We start from the raw sequence: 20,102 nt of genomic DNA, 5'->3' as shown, positions 1-20,102 counted from the left end.
CTGCATCCTGGGGCACAACAGGAATCTACCATATTTCCTGCCTGATTGCGTTTTCTGACAATAACAAATAGTCCAGCTGCCGGCTTCTACCTGCCAATATGGCGCCGTTTCGATTTGAACTGTTGCATGCCGGGAGAAGTGACGTCAACTCCCGGAGCTCTATATAACATATCTAAATATTCCCACAATTACACTATGCCATCCATCTATCCATTTTCAGCTGCTTATCTGGAGTTGGCTCCACTCAATGTGGAGGATCAGCGGATCTACTCCGAGCCCCTCCCGGATGACCGAGCTTCTCACCCTATCTCTAAGGGGGAACCCAGCCACCCTACGGAGAAAACTCATTACGGCTTCTTGCATCCGTGATCTTGTTCTTTTGTGTCACTAGTCACTACCCAAAGCTCGTGACCATAGGTGAGGGTAGGAACGTAGATTAGACGGTAAATCGCGAGCGTTGCCTTATCAGTAGAAATTCACATATCAACATGTTTAGTAGTAAGCTACTGGAAATGCTAATAACGCGTAATGTTTGCTGATAGATAGGAAATGCACAAGACTTATAAAATTTAAAATATAAAACAAAAATAAAAAGTAATGTAAAAATCTTAAAACAGAGGAAAATGCAACAGAGAACATTTAGAAAACATTTTTTAAAACTTGAAAAAACAATAATATTCAAATTTCAACCAAGAACTTTAGAGGAAAATATGAGTGTATAAAATAACAGAGAAAAGTGAAATAAAATGAAGCATTACATTTCACTGCCAACTCCTGAGGTCAAGTCATTTCTCTTTTAAATATCCCATTATTGAGCTGAGCTGGACAGGTTCATAATGAGACAATTAGGCTAATTTGTTTGAATTGAAAAGCCAGTTAAAGCATTAGTGAAGCGTGTTGTAAAGTTCATCACATTATAACCAAATTACAAAGCAGCAGGTCAGGAAGTCGCCAATGCTCATCTAAATGAAATAATGAAGAAAACAAAGGCAAAAATAACCATCTTCTGTGAAACTTTTGTGTTTACAGGATTAGAGCTGAGCAGAAACAGCTCTGCGCGTCTCCAGCTCTTTGTTGACAACTAGACGCATGTAATCCGAGCAGTGTGTGTAGACAGATGGTTTGACTGAGGTTTGCTGCTCAAGACTCCTACAGAAGGTTTGTTTAGAACATTCCATATGCAAGCTATTCCTATCTGAACTGCAAAACAAAATGAACAAATTATACTGGCTATGTTACTGGGATAAGCGTTTTAGCAGGAAATGATGGATAAGCCACTGAGGCCAAAGTTACATCACAAAACCTCTGAACTGATGAAAATAATTGTAAAATTGATTCCCTCTTCTGCACAAATAACAAAAATTAAAGTTGATTATGGCTGACATGGCTTTTTATCTTGGCACTAAACAAATGAAACAGAAACACCAACAAAGGCTCACACTGGGCTGAGGTGTGAACACATGTCGGATTAGAGCTTTATCCATGAATTTTATTTTACTGTTTAACTTCACGTTTTACCAAGGGTGGATTAAAGTCTTCCGAAATAGACAACCATGTGGATAGTTTTCATAAGCCAGTGAGAAACTGAGATATTACCTGGATGACTTCACGTGCCCTTTGCTTAAGAGAAGGAAATAATAAAACTCCTGGATTCTAACCAAAGGAGTTAATGATTCTGAAAAACAATTATTACCACCTGTCAACAGTTAGAGAATCTTCCACGATAAATAATCAAGCTGAAGCAAATTGAAGATGTTTTTGGTTAAATTTAACATCAGACTGCCGACCAAAAAGCCTTGTGTGACTTTAAAAAAAAACGTTATCCAATGTCAAACCGGTGTCAGGACTCTAAAGTTAGCTCCCATTTCCAGCTTCATTGGAGACATGGCTGAAGGTTGAGCCAAATATCAAGTCAGAGGCTTATTTCAGCATTGTTTTCTTTTTCTGAGAACATCTAATCTGATTAGTTTTTTCTAATACCTGGAGCTTTCTCTTCCCAAAGTTTTGTTCCTGTTGTCTGATAAAAAAAATGAAACAGGAAAAAATAGAGCATGGTACTATTTATTTCAGTAATCCAGCTTAGACTGAGAGACCATCTAAATGCTCAGGAACCCTTTGCAGGTGTTTTGGATTCATTAGCTGGTTAGAGTGTGACACCTCGAGTCTAGGGCAGCAGTAGCTCAGGAGGTAGAGCAGGTTGTCAAGTAATGCGAAGGCTATAGGTTTGATCCCGGCTCCCACCAGAGAAGGCTGCTGTTGATTCCTCGGTAAAGGCAATTACCTCACCTTGCCTGCTGCTGGTGGTGGTCAGAGGGACTGGTGGAACCTGTGCTCAACATCTTCGCTTCCATCAGTGTGTTCCAGCGCAGCTGTGGCTACATTGTAGCTCATCGCCACCAGCGTGTGGACGAATAAGTGAATGATTTATTGTGTTGTAACGTGCCTTGGGGGGTTGTAGAACCCTAAGAAGGTGCTATACAACAACAGGTAATTTACCATAGAATATTGAACCATTTCACAATATTCTAATCGTCTGACATTTTGAGTGTGAGTTTTTTCGTAAGCTGCAAGCCGTAATCCTCACAATTATAACAGATAAAAGGTCTGAAATATCTGGCTTTACTTGTAATGAGTCTAGATCATATATTAATTTTACCTTTTAGGTTGAACTTTTTATACAAATGAAGTGTTGTACAATACTCAAAGTTTTCAAGTTTCACCTGTGAAATCTGATAGCTTGGGCTGTTCGAACTGATCCATAAAGATGTTTTTCAGACCCTTCAAGATTTCCTGAAATGAAGATCATTCAACACATGTCACAACATCCCCGATGCAAAATATAATTAATGATTATTTTATATTTGGATTATTTTTTACCTTTTCCTTCCCAACAATACGAGCAGCATCTTGTTTCCCTAAAACAGAACTCATTCCTTTTACATTTCTTCATCCTAACATTCATTCATTTACTCAAACGAGTCAAACTGTAACAACAGAAAAACAAAGAGTTTGAATGCCTCAGTGATATCGACACTAACACAGGAGACAGTGAATCACAGTCTTGTCGGCCATAATCCACCACAGCCCAGGCTGTCAGCAGAGCCTCAGAGGACAGATGATCATAGGAGCAAACAGAAAGGTCAAAGCAAGCAGAAACCAGCTGGGTCAAAAGCAACACGCACAATAAAGTCATCCAAGCACTTTTACCCACAGCAGCATGAGCCGATGACACAACCACTCAGGAGTTTTCCTCATTCCACTCCTCACTTCAGACTTCTATATGTCCAAGATTATATGTGCTTAAAGCGGAGCCCTTTTCTCAGACACTGTTTCTCTGTTACAGTAGTTTCTAACAGAACCATAACCTACAGTATGAGCATTCAAATGTAACTATTTCATGTCTGTTACTGTTCAGCCATGCAAAAGGAAGCAGGTGGATCAGGCAGCTTTTCACTTTAAGTTTCATATTTTCTGTGAAACGCCCGGAAATAGAAACAAGAAAAAAACAGTCATGCTTTTTGTATTTCAACTAAATAAGCATAAAAAATTCTCTTTGTTGTTGTTCAAAGGGCAGCTGAGACTCAGACCTCGGGTGAGGGGGAAGCTGATCCTGGCAGAGGAAATACATTTGTTGACATTTCAGTCATTTTTATGTTGTTGTAATCATTATGATGGGCATTTACAAAAACAAAACCTAATATTTATGTCTGCTTTTTAGACGTTCAACACAAAATAGAAGTGAACAGCTGTTACACCCCTCCAGGCCTAGGATTATTAAGAGGGGCAACACAAGTGTGGTGGGAGCAAACACGAGGACATTTAAAAGGTCAAAAGGAGTTTATTAACTAAAAGTGTCCCTGGCAGGTATAAATAAGGTTGATGGAAATGATAAAGCCAGAGGTCTGGTTAATCTAGTCTCTTAAAATATAACTGAAGATCTGGGCAAGGCCCCACACTCGTATAATACCCTCCTTTTGGGTATGTGTCCTCCTTTAGGTCCTGTGCTGCTCCTAACGTGGCCGGCGTCTCACGCTCTCCCGTTCTCTCGTTCTCTCTCTCTCTCGAAGCGGATGGTTCTCCTCCAGAAAAAGATCCGTGTTGTCTCGTCTGTCGTCTCTTGTTTCTGTAATCCTCGGATCGTTTCTGTAGCTCTTCTCCACGATCTCCGTGCTGCTGAACTCCGCACTGCTGGATTCTCCTTTCTGCACCTCGAACTCCGCGCTTTGGATCCTTCTCGCTGAACTCTCTGACTGGACTCCTTTTTCGCTCTGCACCCTCGCTTCCTTCTGGCCCCACTCCTGCGCTCTCCGCTCTTTTGTAAGGCGTCCCTGATGAGTCCTGATTGTCCCCAGCTGGTGTCAGCGGGCCGGTGGAAGGGTGCGTCTCAGCGTGCCTCTCTCCAAGGTGCTGATCCTCTGTCTCAGCGGGTCAGAGAGAGGACCTGTCCATGGTGCAGTGTTGTAAAACGGAGTCCAGGAACGCAGGGGTCATAACAACAGCATTGAACACAAAAACGTGTTATGGAAATGTACTAACTATTTACATCTATAGATGCTCAATAAAACAGCGAAACTAACAACAGCAATAATAACAATACATTCTTACATTCATGTTCCATCAAACCAAATGTTCTGAAACTGAGTGATTAACTTCCACTTAAAATAATCTAACTCAGTTGAGCGTTATGATTCACACATCAAACTCTAACTAGCAAAGGGCAGGGCAGAAACACACACATATATGAATCTGCACATTACTGTAATTAAAATGCAGATACAAACTCCTCCATTAATATTAATGACCTTCACTTCACTCATGTTGCTTGCGTGTGTTTATGCCCTAATCACTTCATGATGTCAAACAGTAAATGGTTTTGTTGTCTGTTCATTTCCTGTAGCATTATTTTAATTAGAATGAATGTCTCATTTTCCTCTGCAGAGCTCAAATTGACATAATTAGCATTTGGCGGTCAGAGGAGTTGAATTTCTACATGTGTAATGTGAGTTTTTCAATAATTTGACAGCAAAAGTCAGTTTTCCAAGTTTTTCACATTAAATCGGTGCAACTTAGGGCCACTCTGCTCTCCGTGCTTTAGATGTTTTGCTGCTTTAACAATTCGTCATTGACACGCTTGTTAACATTCTCTATAAAAGATGCTGTGGGAGATTATCCCCATGAATCAGATGTGTTGGAGGACAGAAACATTTCTAATAACCAACTGACCGAGATTTAGAAGCACAAACTTCAAAACTACAGTCAGTGATGGGTCACAAAGGTACATGACATGCACTTAGTGTTTACTGGTTTAATGTTGAAAATGTCTTTAAAGGGGCTTTCAAAATTCCCAGTGCTGTGATACTTTCTACATATCATTGTGCAGGCCAAATGTGTGATCATCTAGCAAATCCCAGTAGTCAGTAGGTGTAACACAACACTAGTTTCTTCCTAGAAACTCACGTTTTAAGGAAAGTTTTCTACATATTTGAATTTTCAACACAACAAACCCTACTGATAGTTTCACTAATTGCTGAGCTAGCTACAGGGTATCCGCGAGTCCTTGAAAAGTCTTAAAAAGTCTTAAATTTACTGTTCCAAATTTAAGGCCTTGAAAATCCTTAAAAATGGCAAATAATCCTTAAATACAGTTTCCAAATGTCTTAAATTACCAAAGACCCAATAAACTAGATTATTTTATTTCTATGAAATTTTTGTGAATTTCTAGTTAGTGTTCTGCATTTTTTGTGTATGCTATTGGTGTAAGCGGAACCGTACACGTTCAGTTGGTTGTGAAAGGGTTTTTTTTTTAGATGAGCACATTAGCTGGTTAAGCTAGTGGGAGCTTGCACCACGGGGAAGTGCAAGTTTAATGGTGAATGGGTGGCTAATCCTACATTCGCGATATGGTTAGCACCGGTTCCAGGCAATAGCTGGAAATTATAGCAGAAATTTAATTTTAAAAATTAGCTTAAATTTGGTCAAAGTGGCCTTAAAAAAGGTCTTAAAAAGTCTTAAATTTGGCTCCCTTAAGCCTGCAGATACCCTGTAGCTAACCATCTGTGTTGTGTTCCACCATTCTAACCTGTGTTAAACACAGAGACTTTCTACCATTATGAGTTGTAAGACACATAACGTGTTATAAAGCTGCTGATGTGAGTTACAGCTTATAAAATAAATAAGTTCAGAGGCAGTGATGCTCGACTGCAATAAAAGGGAGGCAGTAGCAGGGTTTTATGCATCTTTGAATCTTTATCGTTTCGCCTCCATGCTGAATAGTCAAACAGCAACATTTACATCTCATTTTCCTTCAAAGCAAAAGTTTTTACAATAACCACAAATCAAATGGTTAGTCATCAAATGTATTTAGAAGTGATCTACTGTGGTGCACAGACATTGTAAGCAGGTAAATCTACGACAGGAATATTCAACAGCAACAGATTGTTGGGTGAAGGTCAGAGCAGCGAAAACCATCAGAATATAAACTTGCTGTTTTTCTGGCATCAGTCACTGAGAAATGTGACTGATTCAAAACTGGCGATTAATTTACAAGTCTGTTATTTAGGGTACTGACAGAGGATTTGGTGAGTGTAATAATCAGTAACCTTTGACCACAAGTCTGCCTGTATAAACGTTAGCATGACCTGAAGCATGATTCTATGTGACTAAACAGAACCAAACTATTGTGGGCCATGTTGTTTCTAAAAGTCCAGTTTTGTTTGACATGAGCAACTTTGGGATTTATCTCTGAAAAACTCAGATTTCCTGCCAAGAACAATGAGAGACTGACAGAACCACATGTTTAGGTCTAAATTCTTGTTGACTGAATGAAAAGTGGAGTCCTACCTGTGGAAACGTGGTTGTGTATATCAAGACACAATAGGATATATTCATTAATTAACTGATACCGCCTTTTTAAAGTGATAGTGTGTATTTTCCCTGGAGATAGGGAGCAGTAGATACCTAAATCATTGCACGCAAGCATTGTTTTTGTGTTCAAGTAAGACCTTACCAACAGATGGTCATTAGGGTCAAAAATCCTTGGGAGCACAACTTCCTGCAAAATAACCAGAACATTAGATTCCCTTTCATCACTGGCAATGAATGAAGAGGTAAATGTGTAAAAGAACAATGTTTATTAATGCTGAAAGTTTTATAACTGTTTGTTACAAATCAGTAAATGCATTCCCGGGCTTCCGCAGAAGGAAACATGGCATCCAATATGACATCGCCCAGAGACGTAGACCCACTCCCTTGTATTTTAGACCTGAGTTTTATGGTTATATGTTTGGAAACTGCCAATATTTTTTTCATCAACTGGGTATCTTTTAATTAATTTACAACATTTCAATGGATATTTCCAGAGATTCATGGTAAAACTACACATTGTCACTTTAAATGGGGCACAAGTTTTACATTTGGGTACTTTATTTGTTAACATATATTTATTTAAAAGGAAAAGCTCCTTGACATGTGCCATCTACTTTTTGAGAGGTTTCTCTATCATGAGTTAAAACGAAACAGAAGAACCAAGACAGTCGAGCTATTTGTAAAAGAGAGAACAACAAATGACAGCACTTCTAAAAAAGACAGGAATAACATACTGGCACACACACTAACATTCACACATCACTCTCATAATGCACCCAAAGAAACAACAAGAAAATATCGCAACTTGGAAAAAGCGAAAAGAAAGGAAATGGGAACAAATAAAATGCACATAAAGAGTATTATAAAATCCATTATGAAATCAAAAATAAATAATCGTGCAAATATGAACAGAAAAATTGTTCCAATCTAATAGATCTTTGAAAACAATAGAAATCCAGTTGTTCAACCGCAAATTATAGTCCAGCCTGAAATGTACCAAATAAGCCAGCAAGTAACATGGGACGTTAAAACCTGACGATACTCGGTACTGATAGGAGTACTAATAATTGCTGACTAAAGTCATCAAGGTGATTTACCACAAGGCAGGGTGTATCAGCTGCTATCTTCACTAAAGCAAAAACAAAAGTTGCATTATTGTTTCCTTTTTATTTAATCTGAACTCTAAACAGCTTTTCACACAACGTGAGTAGGATAAAATCTCTCTCTCTCTCTCTCTCTCTCTCTCTCTCTCTCTCTCTCTCTCTCTCTCTCTCTCTCTCTCTCTCTCTCTCTCTCTCTCTCTCTCTCTCTCTCTCTCTCTCTCTCTCTCTCTCTCTCTCTCTCTCTCTCTCTCTCTCTCTCTCTCTCTCTCTCTCTCTCTCTCTCTCTCTCTCTCTCTCTCTCTCTCTCTCTCTCTCTCTCTCTCTCTCTCTCTCTCTCTCTCTCTCTCTCTCTCTCTCTCTCTCTCTCTCTCTCTCTCACACACACTCACACACACACACACACACACACACACACACACACACACACACACACACACACACACACACACACACACACACACACACACACACACTTACACACTTACACACTTCATGTATCAACTAAAAAGTATCAACTGCACCTGCTGTTTACACAGCTAAAATGGCTTGGGGTCAAATTGACCCCTGAGGAACACCAATGCGTGTAATATGTTTTCAGGACATTGAGAAAATATTATGATGAAAATGTTATGCTGAATCTGTTGCCCCCATCAAATTAAGAAAAGTCATGAAATATGAAGCAAAAAAAAGGCAACTGTTAATTTTTGAATGTTAAACATTGAAAGGGGTCAAATTGACCCCAAGGAGAATAGGAGGGTTGATGTAAACTGAGTCTGTAAAAAAGTACCTATATTTATCTATTAGGCTTGGGCAGTATTAAGGTATTACCGTATGCAGCAAATAGCAACGTGTCAGTTCCAATACCATCATGAATACTTGAACTCTGTGGGAGTGTTGGGAGCCTAGAGGAATCCAAACAAGCTGGATTGTAAAGGAAGCAACAAGTCGGAGATTGTAAACAGTGGGAGTGCTTTTGTTGTCTCATCGGCCCGACCTGGCAAACCGGGCCCGGCAGCGCCGAACCCGGCCCAGCCCAGCGGCTCCGAGCTTGACGTGGTTCTACCGGCCCGACCCAGTGGCACCTGGCCTGGCGTGGTTCCATCCGCCTGGCACGGCAGCGCCATACCCGGCGTAGTAACGCCGGCCCAGCCCAGCGGCACCGAGCTTGACGTGGTTCTACCGGCCTTACCCAGTGGCACCGGGCCCGGCGTGGTTCGATCCGCCTGGCCCGGCAGCGCCGAACCCAGCGTGGTTACGCCGGCCCAGCCCAGCGCACCGAGCCTGACGTGGTTCTACCGGCCCGGCCCAGCGGTACCGGGCCTGACGCGGTTCCATCGGCCCAGCCCAGTTCCGCCGACGGGGCAACACCGACTCCGGCGGGGTCCTGCTGAGCCAGGCCCAACAACATTCATCGCGTCGCGGTGAGCACGGAACCAGAGGACGACGGTTGCAGGTGAGAGGAAGAGATGCCAGGAGGACGAGCCGGTGGACGAGGTAAAGAAATGGCCACAGAAGACCTGGAGGAGATCAAACGATCTCTGAACTTTATGTCAGGTGAACTGTCAAAAGTAACATCGCAGCAGGATCGATTATTGAGACTGATGGAGGAGGTGAAGGAGCTTAAAATACTGTTAACTGAAAAAGATAAGAAGATTTCAGCCTTAGAGCAAAGAGTTGATGAACTTGAACAATATACAAGACGAGAGGATTTGGTGATAATGGGACTAGAAACCCGACACAGAAGCTACGCAAAAGCAGTAGCAAATCATGACTCAGCAGAAGAGGCTTCAGACAAAGAACTTAAGACACTAGAGCAGCAAGTTGTTACTTTTCTGCACAGCAAGAACATAATTATTCAAAGAGATGCTATATCAATATGTCATGTCATGTCATATGTCAATGTCATGCACTGCCAAAAAAATTTGAGAAAGCTAAACCAACTATTGTTGTAAGGTTTACCAGCAGAAAACAAAGAAACAGCGTTCTGTTACAAGCAAACAAGCTTAGAGGCACCAATGTGTACATAAATGAACATTTAACCAAAAAAAATGGGACAATAGCTAGAGAGGCACGGATGCTAAAAAAGCAGAAAAAAATTGTAGCTACATGGACAAGGAACGGGAGTGTATGGATCAGAGAACAAGAAGGGTCACAGGCTAAGATAATAAAGGAGCTGGGAGAACTGGAAAAATTTAATAAACAGTGAAAGTTGGAAGAGGGATGTAGAATCAAGTAAAATCTCATATAGCATCACATAAATAAGATACAAGTAAACCACAACACAAGCATATGGACATAACAACAAATACTTATAAGGAACTAGAATACAAGATATATGACCCTGGGAAGGAACTAGAAAATAATTTGCACATACATATGAATAATAAATGTGAATATTTTAGTGAACAAGAACTAAGGGATTCAGTTTTGACAGAAGGTACACTCTCGATCATTCACTTCAATAGTAGAAGTTTGTATTGCAATTACTCTAAAATATTGGATTATTTAACACAAAATAAAAAACCATTTCAAATCATTGCTATAACAGAAACATGGTTAAAAGAAGGAGATGAGGAGGAGGTACAAATAGAGGGGTATGAAATGTACTTTATGAATCGGAATAATAAAAGAGGAGGTGGTGTTGCACTGTATGTATGTCACAATTTAAAAAGTAAAGTCATTCATAACATGTCAACAGCCATCCAAGATGTCATGGAAATGATCACTATTGAAATAATCTCTGAAAAGACAAAAAACATAATAATAAGTTGTATCTATAGAGCGCCTGGATCTTGTGTAGAAACATGTACAAATACAATTACTGAGATGTTGAGTGGAATCTGTAACAAGGAAGTATTTCTCTGTGGGGACTTTAATGTTGATCTGGAAAATGTAAACAATTCAAAGACAGCAAACGACTTCATAAATTCAATGTATCTACTGGGTCTGTTTCCTCTCATAACCAAACCAACAAGAATTGATGCGCATAGCTCAACAATTATAGATAATATATTTACTAATGCTTCAGAAGGGATAGAGAGAAGTGGAATAGTGATGACTGATATCAGTGATCATCTGCCAATTTTCACAGTCTATAAAAATCACCAGATCAAAAATCAACAAAAAATGGAAAAACTTATAAGGGACAGGTCACAAAACGCTATAGACGCACTAAAAAGAGACCTGGAACAACAAAACTGGGAAGAAGTATATGTTGATGATGTAAACATGGCTTACAATTCTTTTATAGGAATATTACGTAGTCAATATGACAAAAACTGTAAAACAAAAACTCAAACACAAAGAGGGAGGATGAACAAACCATGGATGACAAAAGGGCTGCTGAACGCCTGTAAGAAAAAAAATACATTATATAGATGTTTTTTAAAACTAAGAACAAGTGAAGCAGAAAGGAAATACAAAAAATATAAGAATAAATTAGTTTCTATAATCAAAAGACAAAAAAAGGAATATTATAGCAATTTATTAGAAGAAAACAAAAATAATATTAGAGCAACTTGGGGAATAATAAATAATGTCATAAAAAGAAATCAAATAGCTTCAACTGTTCCAAATTATTTTGAAAACGGACAGTATGAAATTAGTGAAACCAGTAAAATAGTAAATGAATTTAACAATTTTTTTACTAATGTGGGACCTGACCTGGCAAAAAACATTCCAAAAAGAACAAATTATAGTATAGGCGAGAATATCAAAAGCAATAAAAACAGTATATATTTAAGTCCAGTAACTAGTGATGAAATAAGAAATATTATCAATAAATGCATCAATAAAAGAAGTACTGACTGTGATGGTTTAGACAGAACATTAATAAAAAATATAATAGAAAGTATTATTCATCCTTTGACTTACATATGTAATTTATCTTTTGCAACAGGGACATTTCCTAACAGGATGAAAATTGCAAAAGTCATACCACTTCATAAAAGTGGAGACAAACATATCTTTTCCAACTACAGACCAATATCTTTATTGTCACAATTCTCAAAAATATTAGAAAAATTATATATTGCCAGGTTGGACCGATTCCTGATCAATGAAGAGGTATTAAATGACAGTCAGTATGGTGTTAGAACAAATCATTCAACATCCATGGCATTAATGGAATTAACAGAAGAAATATCGGAAGCCCTTGACAAAAAAAATCATCTCATAAGTATCTTTATTGATTTAAAAAAAGCATTCGATACAGTGGATCATACAATTCTTATTAAAAAACTTTGTAAATATGGCATCACAGGGATGGCCCTAAAATGGATAACAAGTTATCTTACCGATAGGCAGCAATATGTTCAAATAAACAACACAAAATCACATATAAATAACATTACTTGTGGTGTACCACAAGGGTCGGTATTGGGCCCTAAACTATTTATCATTTATATAAATGACATTGTTGAGGCATCCAATATATTAAAATGCACCTTATTTGCAGATGATACAACGTTTTACTATTCAGGAGATAATGTTGAGCAGATGATAGAAGTGATACAAGCAGAGATGAAAAAAATTAAACTATGGTTTGATGGAAACAAACTATCATTAAACAGTGATAAATCCTGTTTTATGATATTTAGTAATACAAATTCAAATGATGAAATTTTATTAAATATAGATGAGATTAATATTAAAAGAGTTCAAGAAGTCAAGTATCTGGGAGTCATCATTGATGAAAAAATGTCTTGGAAACTGCATATAAACAGTGTCAAAACTAAAATATCTAAAACGATTGCACTGTTACATAGAGCAAAAGGGTTGCTTGATAATAATTCATTATATTTGTTGTATAACTCACTGATCATACCATACCTGAACTACTGCATTGAAATCTGGGGAACAACATATAAAACTTACACAAATTCGATCTACATCTTACAGAAAAAAGCAATAAGAATAATCACAAGGAGCAACTACAGAGATCCGTCCAATCGATTATTTATTCAATTAAAAACACTAAAATTCTATGATCTGGTGGACTACAATATTTTAAAATTTATGTATAATGCAAACAAAAGGAACGTACCTGCAGGATTAATTAAACGATTTTCAAAAAGACATAGCAAATATGATTTAAAGGGACATGAATTATTTAACATACCTAGACATCGGATACTCGTAAAAGAACATTGTGTCTCCATATATGGAGTTAAACTGTGGAATAAATTGAATACTGAACTCAAGAATGCAAAAACAATATTGACTTTCAAAAAAGAAATAAAAAATAAAACGATTAACTTATATAGATCCGTTACATAAATGTGTGAGGGGAGGGGGGTGGGGGGGATTAAAGGAACAAGATATTAACCTAGTATGTGCTTGTATGTGTATATATGTATGTATATAGATCTGTAACTTAATGCTTCTTTCTGTGTAAATTGTTTTCTTTTTCTATTTTTCTCTCAAATTCATGGGTTGAGATTGTGTCGGCCAACAGGTCCAGGAACTATATTGTTCAATTTCCTTAAGAATCATATGATTATTTCATTTGTATTAATGCTATTTTAGTTAAAAGGGGCAGACAACATAAGTTTTTCTTCTTTCTGTCCCCTTTTTCATTTTGGCTTGCAGCAATTTAATTCTGATTGTATTTTTATTTTATTGTCAATAAATGAAAATAAAAGATTTAAAAAAAAACTGCATATAGGACACATGGATGAAAAATATAAAAGAGAAAATAAGTTATTTCAGGAAAAAAAATACAGAAGTGTGGTTGAATTTTCAGCTTTGCTTAAATAGTTTTACATGGTTTGTCCAACTTTTGGAGACTCCAAAAAGTTTATGAACGTGATGTCATCAAGTGACCGCACAGAGCCCTGCTGAGAGAAAAATGGCAGCTCACGCACCAACTGACTTGGTGTCTAAAAAGAACACAACTTCAGCAGTTTGGGAGTATTTCTAGTTTGAAGCAAACTTAAAGGGAGAGCCGGTAAACACTGAAAATTGTTGATTTGTGCAAACAAAAGATGATCGCGAAAGATGCATGCTTCATTGGAACCGCAGAGCGGCGAGCAGTAGCTGAAATAGCAGCCTTCTGCCTTTGGAGCCTGTTATTAAAAGAGGCAACAACAAACTTTTCTGGTGTAAAATAAGCCGCCAGCCTTTCCCAGATGTCGCGACTAGCCCCAAAGTAGACGGGTGTCTGCCACAAGCTCATCAAAACGGGTTTTCAGCAGTTGGAGGTGGAAGACGGTAAGGGTAAAAATGCTCGTTTTTCAGGCATAAAATCTTTTCATAAGCTGCATTTTTTAAACGTTTTTAATATTATGTGTGTTATGTTGTTATTTTAGTAATAGTGTTTGTTGTTCAGTTTCTGAACGGAAAAGGTCCTTACCAACAGTTTGGTAAGTCCACTTGAGGCTCATGTCATAGTTTTTAAATTTGTCCTGGCAATACCGTACACCTTGGTAAAATGTGGAAGAAGCTAGTCGGTACTAAAATTTGGATACCGCCCAAGCCAATCAATCAATCAATCCATCCGTCCATCCATCCATCCATCCATCCTTCTGTTAAGAGTTACAGATAGAGTTACATTTCTCAAATGTCCCACAGGCACATTTACTTATTATATATTTTCAATTAATGTAAAATTATTTAAATTTCATTTAGAGGTGACGTATATCCTATCATTTACAATATTACCAGTAATTATTTCTTGTCCATGTTAAGCTAAATCCATAATGTATTTGCATCCATAGTTACACTCCCATGGGTTATGCAGCATGGAGTTATTAAAGGAAAGGCAAATATGGCAGTATTGACCCATATCAGCGATCATACTGACTCGAACTTTCTGGTTGCTCTTGTATCGGTACTCATTTTGGGCTACTGTCAGCCGTAACCATTGTTTTACAAACTTTTTTTTTAAAGAACTGCTTGTTACAGAGCAGTTTCCTAACATAACAAAATGGTGAATTCTTCTAATTGTTACAATGTGCTTGAGGCATTCTGGCCACTGCAGCTCTCCGTAGCTGTTTCCTGATTACACAGGGGAGGGGTTCGGCCCATGTCTCCACACAAGCAGAATAGACAGAACTACATCAGGACCCAAGGTGAAAGGGCTCGCTGAAACATGAACAAATGTCCCCAAATTATTTTAAACCAGGAAGCCAAATGCAAACTTTAGAGCAGAACATTGACCCAGAGGTGTCCTGATTGAGCAGACGTGTGAAAATATATGCAATAAATAAACGTTACTGAGTCATTTTGTTTCTTGTTTGAAATTATATTGATATTTAAAAAATATCAAGATATTGCCCAGACATATGTGGTATCAAAATGCTTCCATTAGTAGAAGTATACATACAGTATATCTGTTATTAGACTAATTCTGGATGCTGGTTTCTGTATCAGCATTATTTAAAAGAAGAAGAAACTAGCAGTGGCAAAGATGTGAGTGAGTGGGTCTTGGATTTTAGAAAGAATATTTCAAATACTTTAGATGTGACTTTCAGCGGTGCCACAAAAGCAACAGCAATGAAAGTAACAACGGCAGCAGAATGATTAACAAAATCATCACAAACACATCTCAAACATAGCACACTGGCAAACATGCATATGCTTCAGTTTTCTTCAGCATAATGACAAGCCTCTCAAAATTCACATTGTAATCAGCACATTTAACAGCCACAGCTTCAGCAGCAACACAATTATCTTTTCATCCTCTTCACCCCATTCCAGGAGACCAGTCCTTTCAGATTCACTCTAAATGACCTAAGAGCCTCTTAAGTAGGGAGAAAATTACAGCTGGACTCAATGCTTCCCTCTATCTTCTTTTCCTCAGAATAAAACCGACATCCCAAGCACAAGACTGGAAGTATTTGATAGTGAAACTGAATCTCAGAGGAGATGGTGAGACAGTGGAAGGAGAAGGCAGAGGAGAAGCTCTGCTGTGCAGCATCAAAGGCTAACATCACCCTGGTTTAAACAGCTTTTACAAGGTTGATAGCCAGGTCATTAGCCGGGAGGATGGCTCACCAAGAGACAGCACCAGCAAAGTCTGAAGATTAACCATCAAAGGCTGCATGGCCACAAAGACAGGCATACAAACCCAAACCCAAAAAGCCAAAATCCCACACAGCGGCCTTACCTTCCTGCACTGCCTGGAATGGATTGTTGGGCTCGATGATTTTAATGGAGTGTGTGATCTTTTCACTGTGCAGGATGTCGTCGCTCAGACTCAGGTCAGAAACGGCGAGCTGAAACACCTCATCGTCCCGCACAGCGTTCTCCTCAAATATCGCACCTAGGCAGGTAGAAACAGCAAGAAGAGAGGGGTCAGACTGGAGCAGGTCATTCCAAAAAAGTTACCGACTTCAAATGAAAGAGTTTCTGTGAACAAAACACCCAAATTCCAGCATGACTAGCAGCAGTGCAGTCTGACAGAAAATGTTTTTCATTCTGAAACACAAACAATGAGAATCCTAAATTATAGCATGTCACAGTCTGAATTCAAATAAATCAATCAAACAAAGCCAGCATTCTCTCTATTGTACTTGAAAATAATATTAAAGGAGTTTTAATTCACAAAGATAGCAATCTTCCTGCAGAGGATCGGTGACATGAACAAAATAGCATGAAGCATTTCTAGTAAATGTCAATTGCATGGAGAAGATGTGAAAGTAAACAAACGGGGAGATAAAGAATCAAAGTCACGAATCCTGACATCAGAAATTACAGCTAAAATGTTTATATCAAACGTGTAATGAAGCAGCTCTTTATCTGCCTGTTCAGTCTCATGAAATCATTCAGAAAAACAAGAGACCCTTTTAAATCAAAGAGAGCCGTTTTTACAACAAAACTTGTACACATCGCTAAACATCAGAGATTTAAGGAAGATTTTTTGTCATTTTGTGAGTTTCATAAAAGAGGATCAACGTTGCATCGCCTAGGAAGTGATAAGCAAGATCTGAAAATCGGATTTCTACAATGGCTTTAAGTTTTAGGTGAGTAGAAAGATCTTTTAATAACCTAATGCAATGATTTTCATTGAAAATTCTTGTACACATTAGAAACTTTTACCTGTTTGCCGACATTAAAGTGTGCATTAGTGTGCAAATGATCGGTGTTGTAAAGTTTTATGGTAGAAGGTGAGTTTTATTCAAAAGGAGTATATTGAGTATATTTCACTACATGTGTAATATTTGCATGAGCTGGACAAGATTTGAAAGCCTAGAATCTAGACCGTCATTTACCGAAGCAAAATTATTTTACTTTGCATGTCGGTCTAGGCATGATGTGATGGCCACATCCATGTCCACACAACAGTGAACATGGGGCAGGCAAACAGTGTTGAAGGGGTTCTGTCAGCTAAATACAGGAGGAGCTGATGGGGCCAAACCAATAGCTCCAGGAAGAAGGAACTGAAGGATTTCATTTAGTTTATTATTTTGTCAATCTTTAATTAATTGAAGTTTGAAGTTAAATAGTTAGGTTTATGGGTTAGGATGTTTAAGTTTATTAACAATCTGACTGTACTGATTTGTGTTTTTAGTTTTAGTTAGTAAATGTTTGTCTAGTAATCCCTATTGTTCATATGATCTGATCAGCCAGTGTGTATATATACCCTTGTTTGTTAGTTAGGTCACTTATGGTTTCAGTCAGTCGACATGTTAAGTTAGCAGTTTATTGAGTTTCAGTTTGTTTGTTTGACCTCTTTTATGAGCTTGAGCTATTTTTGTGAAGATATTTTAAAAAAAGAAAGTTAAAGAGCCTCTATTTTTTGAGATTCCCTGTGTTCCTTCACTTATTTGACTTGGTTCTACACATGCTCCATTGGAACCTCCATAAGCCCTACCAGCATTGTGGCTGACCAATCACTGCACATTTATTTACTAAAATGATGTACTGTTTTATGTTTTTTTAATGGTTTGTGTAGTTCTTCTATGTAATGACGGACTACCCCACTGACTGACATCCATATCAGTTCAATATACTCCCATAGGTCTAGAGGTTTTGTGGACCAATCACAGTGCTTTATCAGTCAGGTAGGCGAGCTGTTACTGCAACTGACTGAAATTAAGATGGCCACAGCTATGTAGCGGTTCAGTAATAGTACTCTATTGGTTTGGTGGGCCAATCACAGAACTCAGTGGGTGGGATCTTACTGAAAAAACAAAGATGGCAATTGCTTGTTTGAAATGGATTTGGCTTCCACTTTAGACTTTTTTGATGTGGGCTTTTCTCTTAGTCAAGAGAAGATAGAGGTACTTAAAGTGACAGTGTGTATTTTTCCTGGTGGTCAGTTGAAGTAACAACCCACCCACCTGGCTGATAAAATCACTGTGATTGGCGATGGGGGCAGTAGATTACCAAATCGTTGCAAGCAAGCAGTATTTTTGTGTTGGAGTAAGACCTTACCAATGAATGCCCATTAGGCTCAAAAAGCCCTGAGTGGTGCAAACGTCAGCAAAATAACGAACACATCAGACCCTTTTATCACTGGCAACAAGTGAAGAGGTAAATGTGTAAAACACTAACATATGAGAATGGAGAAAGTTTTGTAACCATTTTTTTCAAATCAGTAAATGCATTTTGTCCTCATGGGTTCCCGTAGAAGGAAACATGGCATCTAAAATGGTGTCGCCCAGAGACTTAAGTTGCTTTTATAGGACACACCATGCCGGCATGTCAGCATAATATTACCGCAATGGTATGTCTATAAACGCTCCATGCCGGCATGGCGTTGCGTGAATATTGCAGCATTCATTCCACCTCGCTTGGTAGTAATATTGCTGCATCAGCCCCTCGCCTCTGACGGCTAAATGTGTGTCAGCCCTGCTAATCCCTTTGGAGCGACTGTGGGAGGACCCCCAGCAAAAGAAGGTGGTCGAGTTAGTCACGTGTACTGCGCGCTGAGTGCCGGCCAGAAGGAAAGCTGGCTGGACGAACGCGGAGACCATGGAGCTTTTGGCCGTGCGAGCAGACGAACAGATTGAGTGAGAGACAGACAGCTGTTCGACAGAGTGGTGAAAACACTAACTGAGCAGGGTGTCAAGCGGGACAAAAAGCAGGTCACATCAAAGCTAAAAGCCCTGAAAAAGACATTTCATCTGTCTGACATGTCTTCCGTCTGACGCTGAATGCACGACCCTGTACGTCACATGCAGGGGGGGGGGGGTCAGCGACCTCCCTATATCCCGTCTTGGTTGGAGAGTTACCTGATGGCAGTATATTCTAGCTTCAGCTTTGCTACTATAAATGCCAAAATCCTCCCCAGGGTGACGCAGCAAATCCTGTTTTGAAAACGCTATGGTCCTATAAAAACAGCTTTAGACCCGCTACCATGTATTGTAGACCTGATTTTTATGGTTATGTGTTATGAAGCCGCCAGTATTTTTCAACAACTGACCATCATTTAATTCATTCTCAACAACATTTTGATGGATGTTTCCAAAAATAATAGTAAAAACTACACAATGGCTCTTTAAGTTTATTTAGAAAAAGGATGTATTTGCACCTTCTTTGAAGTGGTATGGTGGACTGTCTCGTTGACTGACATCCGTAGCAGTGAGCATGCCATGATGTTTGTTATCCAATATCATGTGGGGACAGTTTGAAAGACAACTGTAGAGCCCACCCCACAACTGAGAGCCATTAATAGATCATGGCCAGACAATATATTCACATATAGGACTGCTTGCCAGGCTAACGATTTGCTACTTACTGTAGAAAATTCCCTATTTGCAGTGATCATTCCTGTTTAGCAGGTTATCACCTTCAGTAAACATGAATTAGAAACAACATTACTTATCTAAATGTCAGTTTTTGTTTTTGTGTGAACTCAAAATTACATTTTTAAAAGGTTAATTTGAAGGGACTCTGCAAAGAAACAAAAACCAGCGGCCCTGCAGTGTCCTCATTGTGTCCTGTACCTAGGAATTTAACTCTGTGTGATCTTAACCTTCTGCTATGTAATGACAAGGCTCGTGGTGACTACTGATTCACAGTCTAAAAGTCTACAGCAGGGGTCAACAACCTGGTGCCCCCACGAACTATGAAAGGTGCCCACAAGCCATTTTTCCAAAAGTCTGTTGCCACTTATTTTAATTACAAATGCATTCATATAGAAAATAAGATTTTATTTAAATACATTAAAATATGATTATTATTCATGAA

At 38.6% G+C, this 20,102-nt stretch overlaps 1 protein-coding gene across 2 annotated transcripts in view; it reads right to left on the bottom strand.

The window, feature by feature from the left end:
- The window catches only part of grid1b (glutamate receptor, ionotropic, delta 1b), a 716,034-nt gene that overhangs the window by 659,876 nt on the left and 36,056 nt on the right, over positions 1-20,102 (bottom strand). For both annotated transcript variants that reach the window (XM_070545805.1, XM_070545804.1), the window contains exon 2: positions 16,075-16,230. In XM_070545805.1, the coding sequence (XP_070401906.1) occupies positions 16,075-16,230 (156 nt within the window). The remainder of the gene's footprint in view (positions 1-16,074; positions 16,231-20,102) is intronic.

The sequence above is a fragment of the Nothobranchius furzeri genome, chromosome 16 (assembly GCF_043380555.1).
Source record: "Nothobranchius furzeri strain GRZ-AD chromosome 16, NfurGRZ-RIMD1, whole genome shotgun sequence".
Lineage (NCBI taxonomy): Eukaryota > Metazoa > Chordata > Actinopteri > Cyprinodontiformes > Nothobranchiidae > Nothobranchius > Nothobranchius furzeri.
This window is presented reverse-complemented; position numbering and strand designations above follow the sequence as displayed.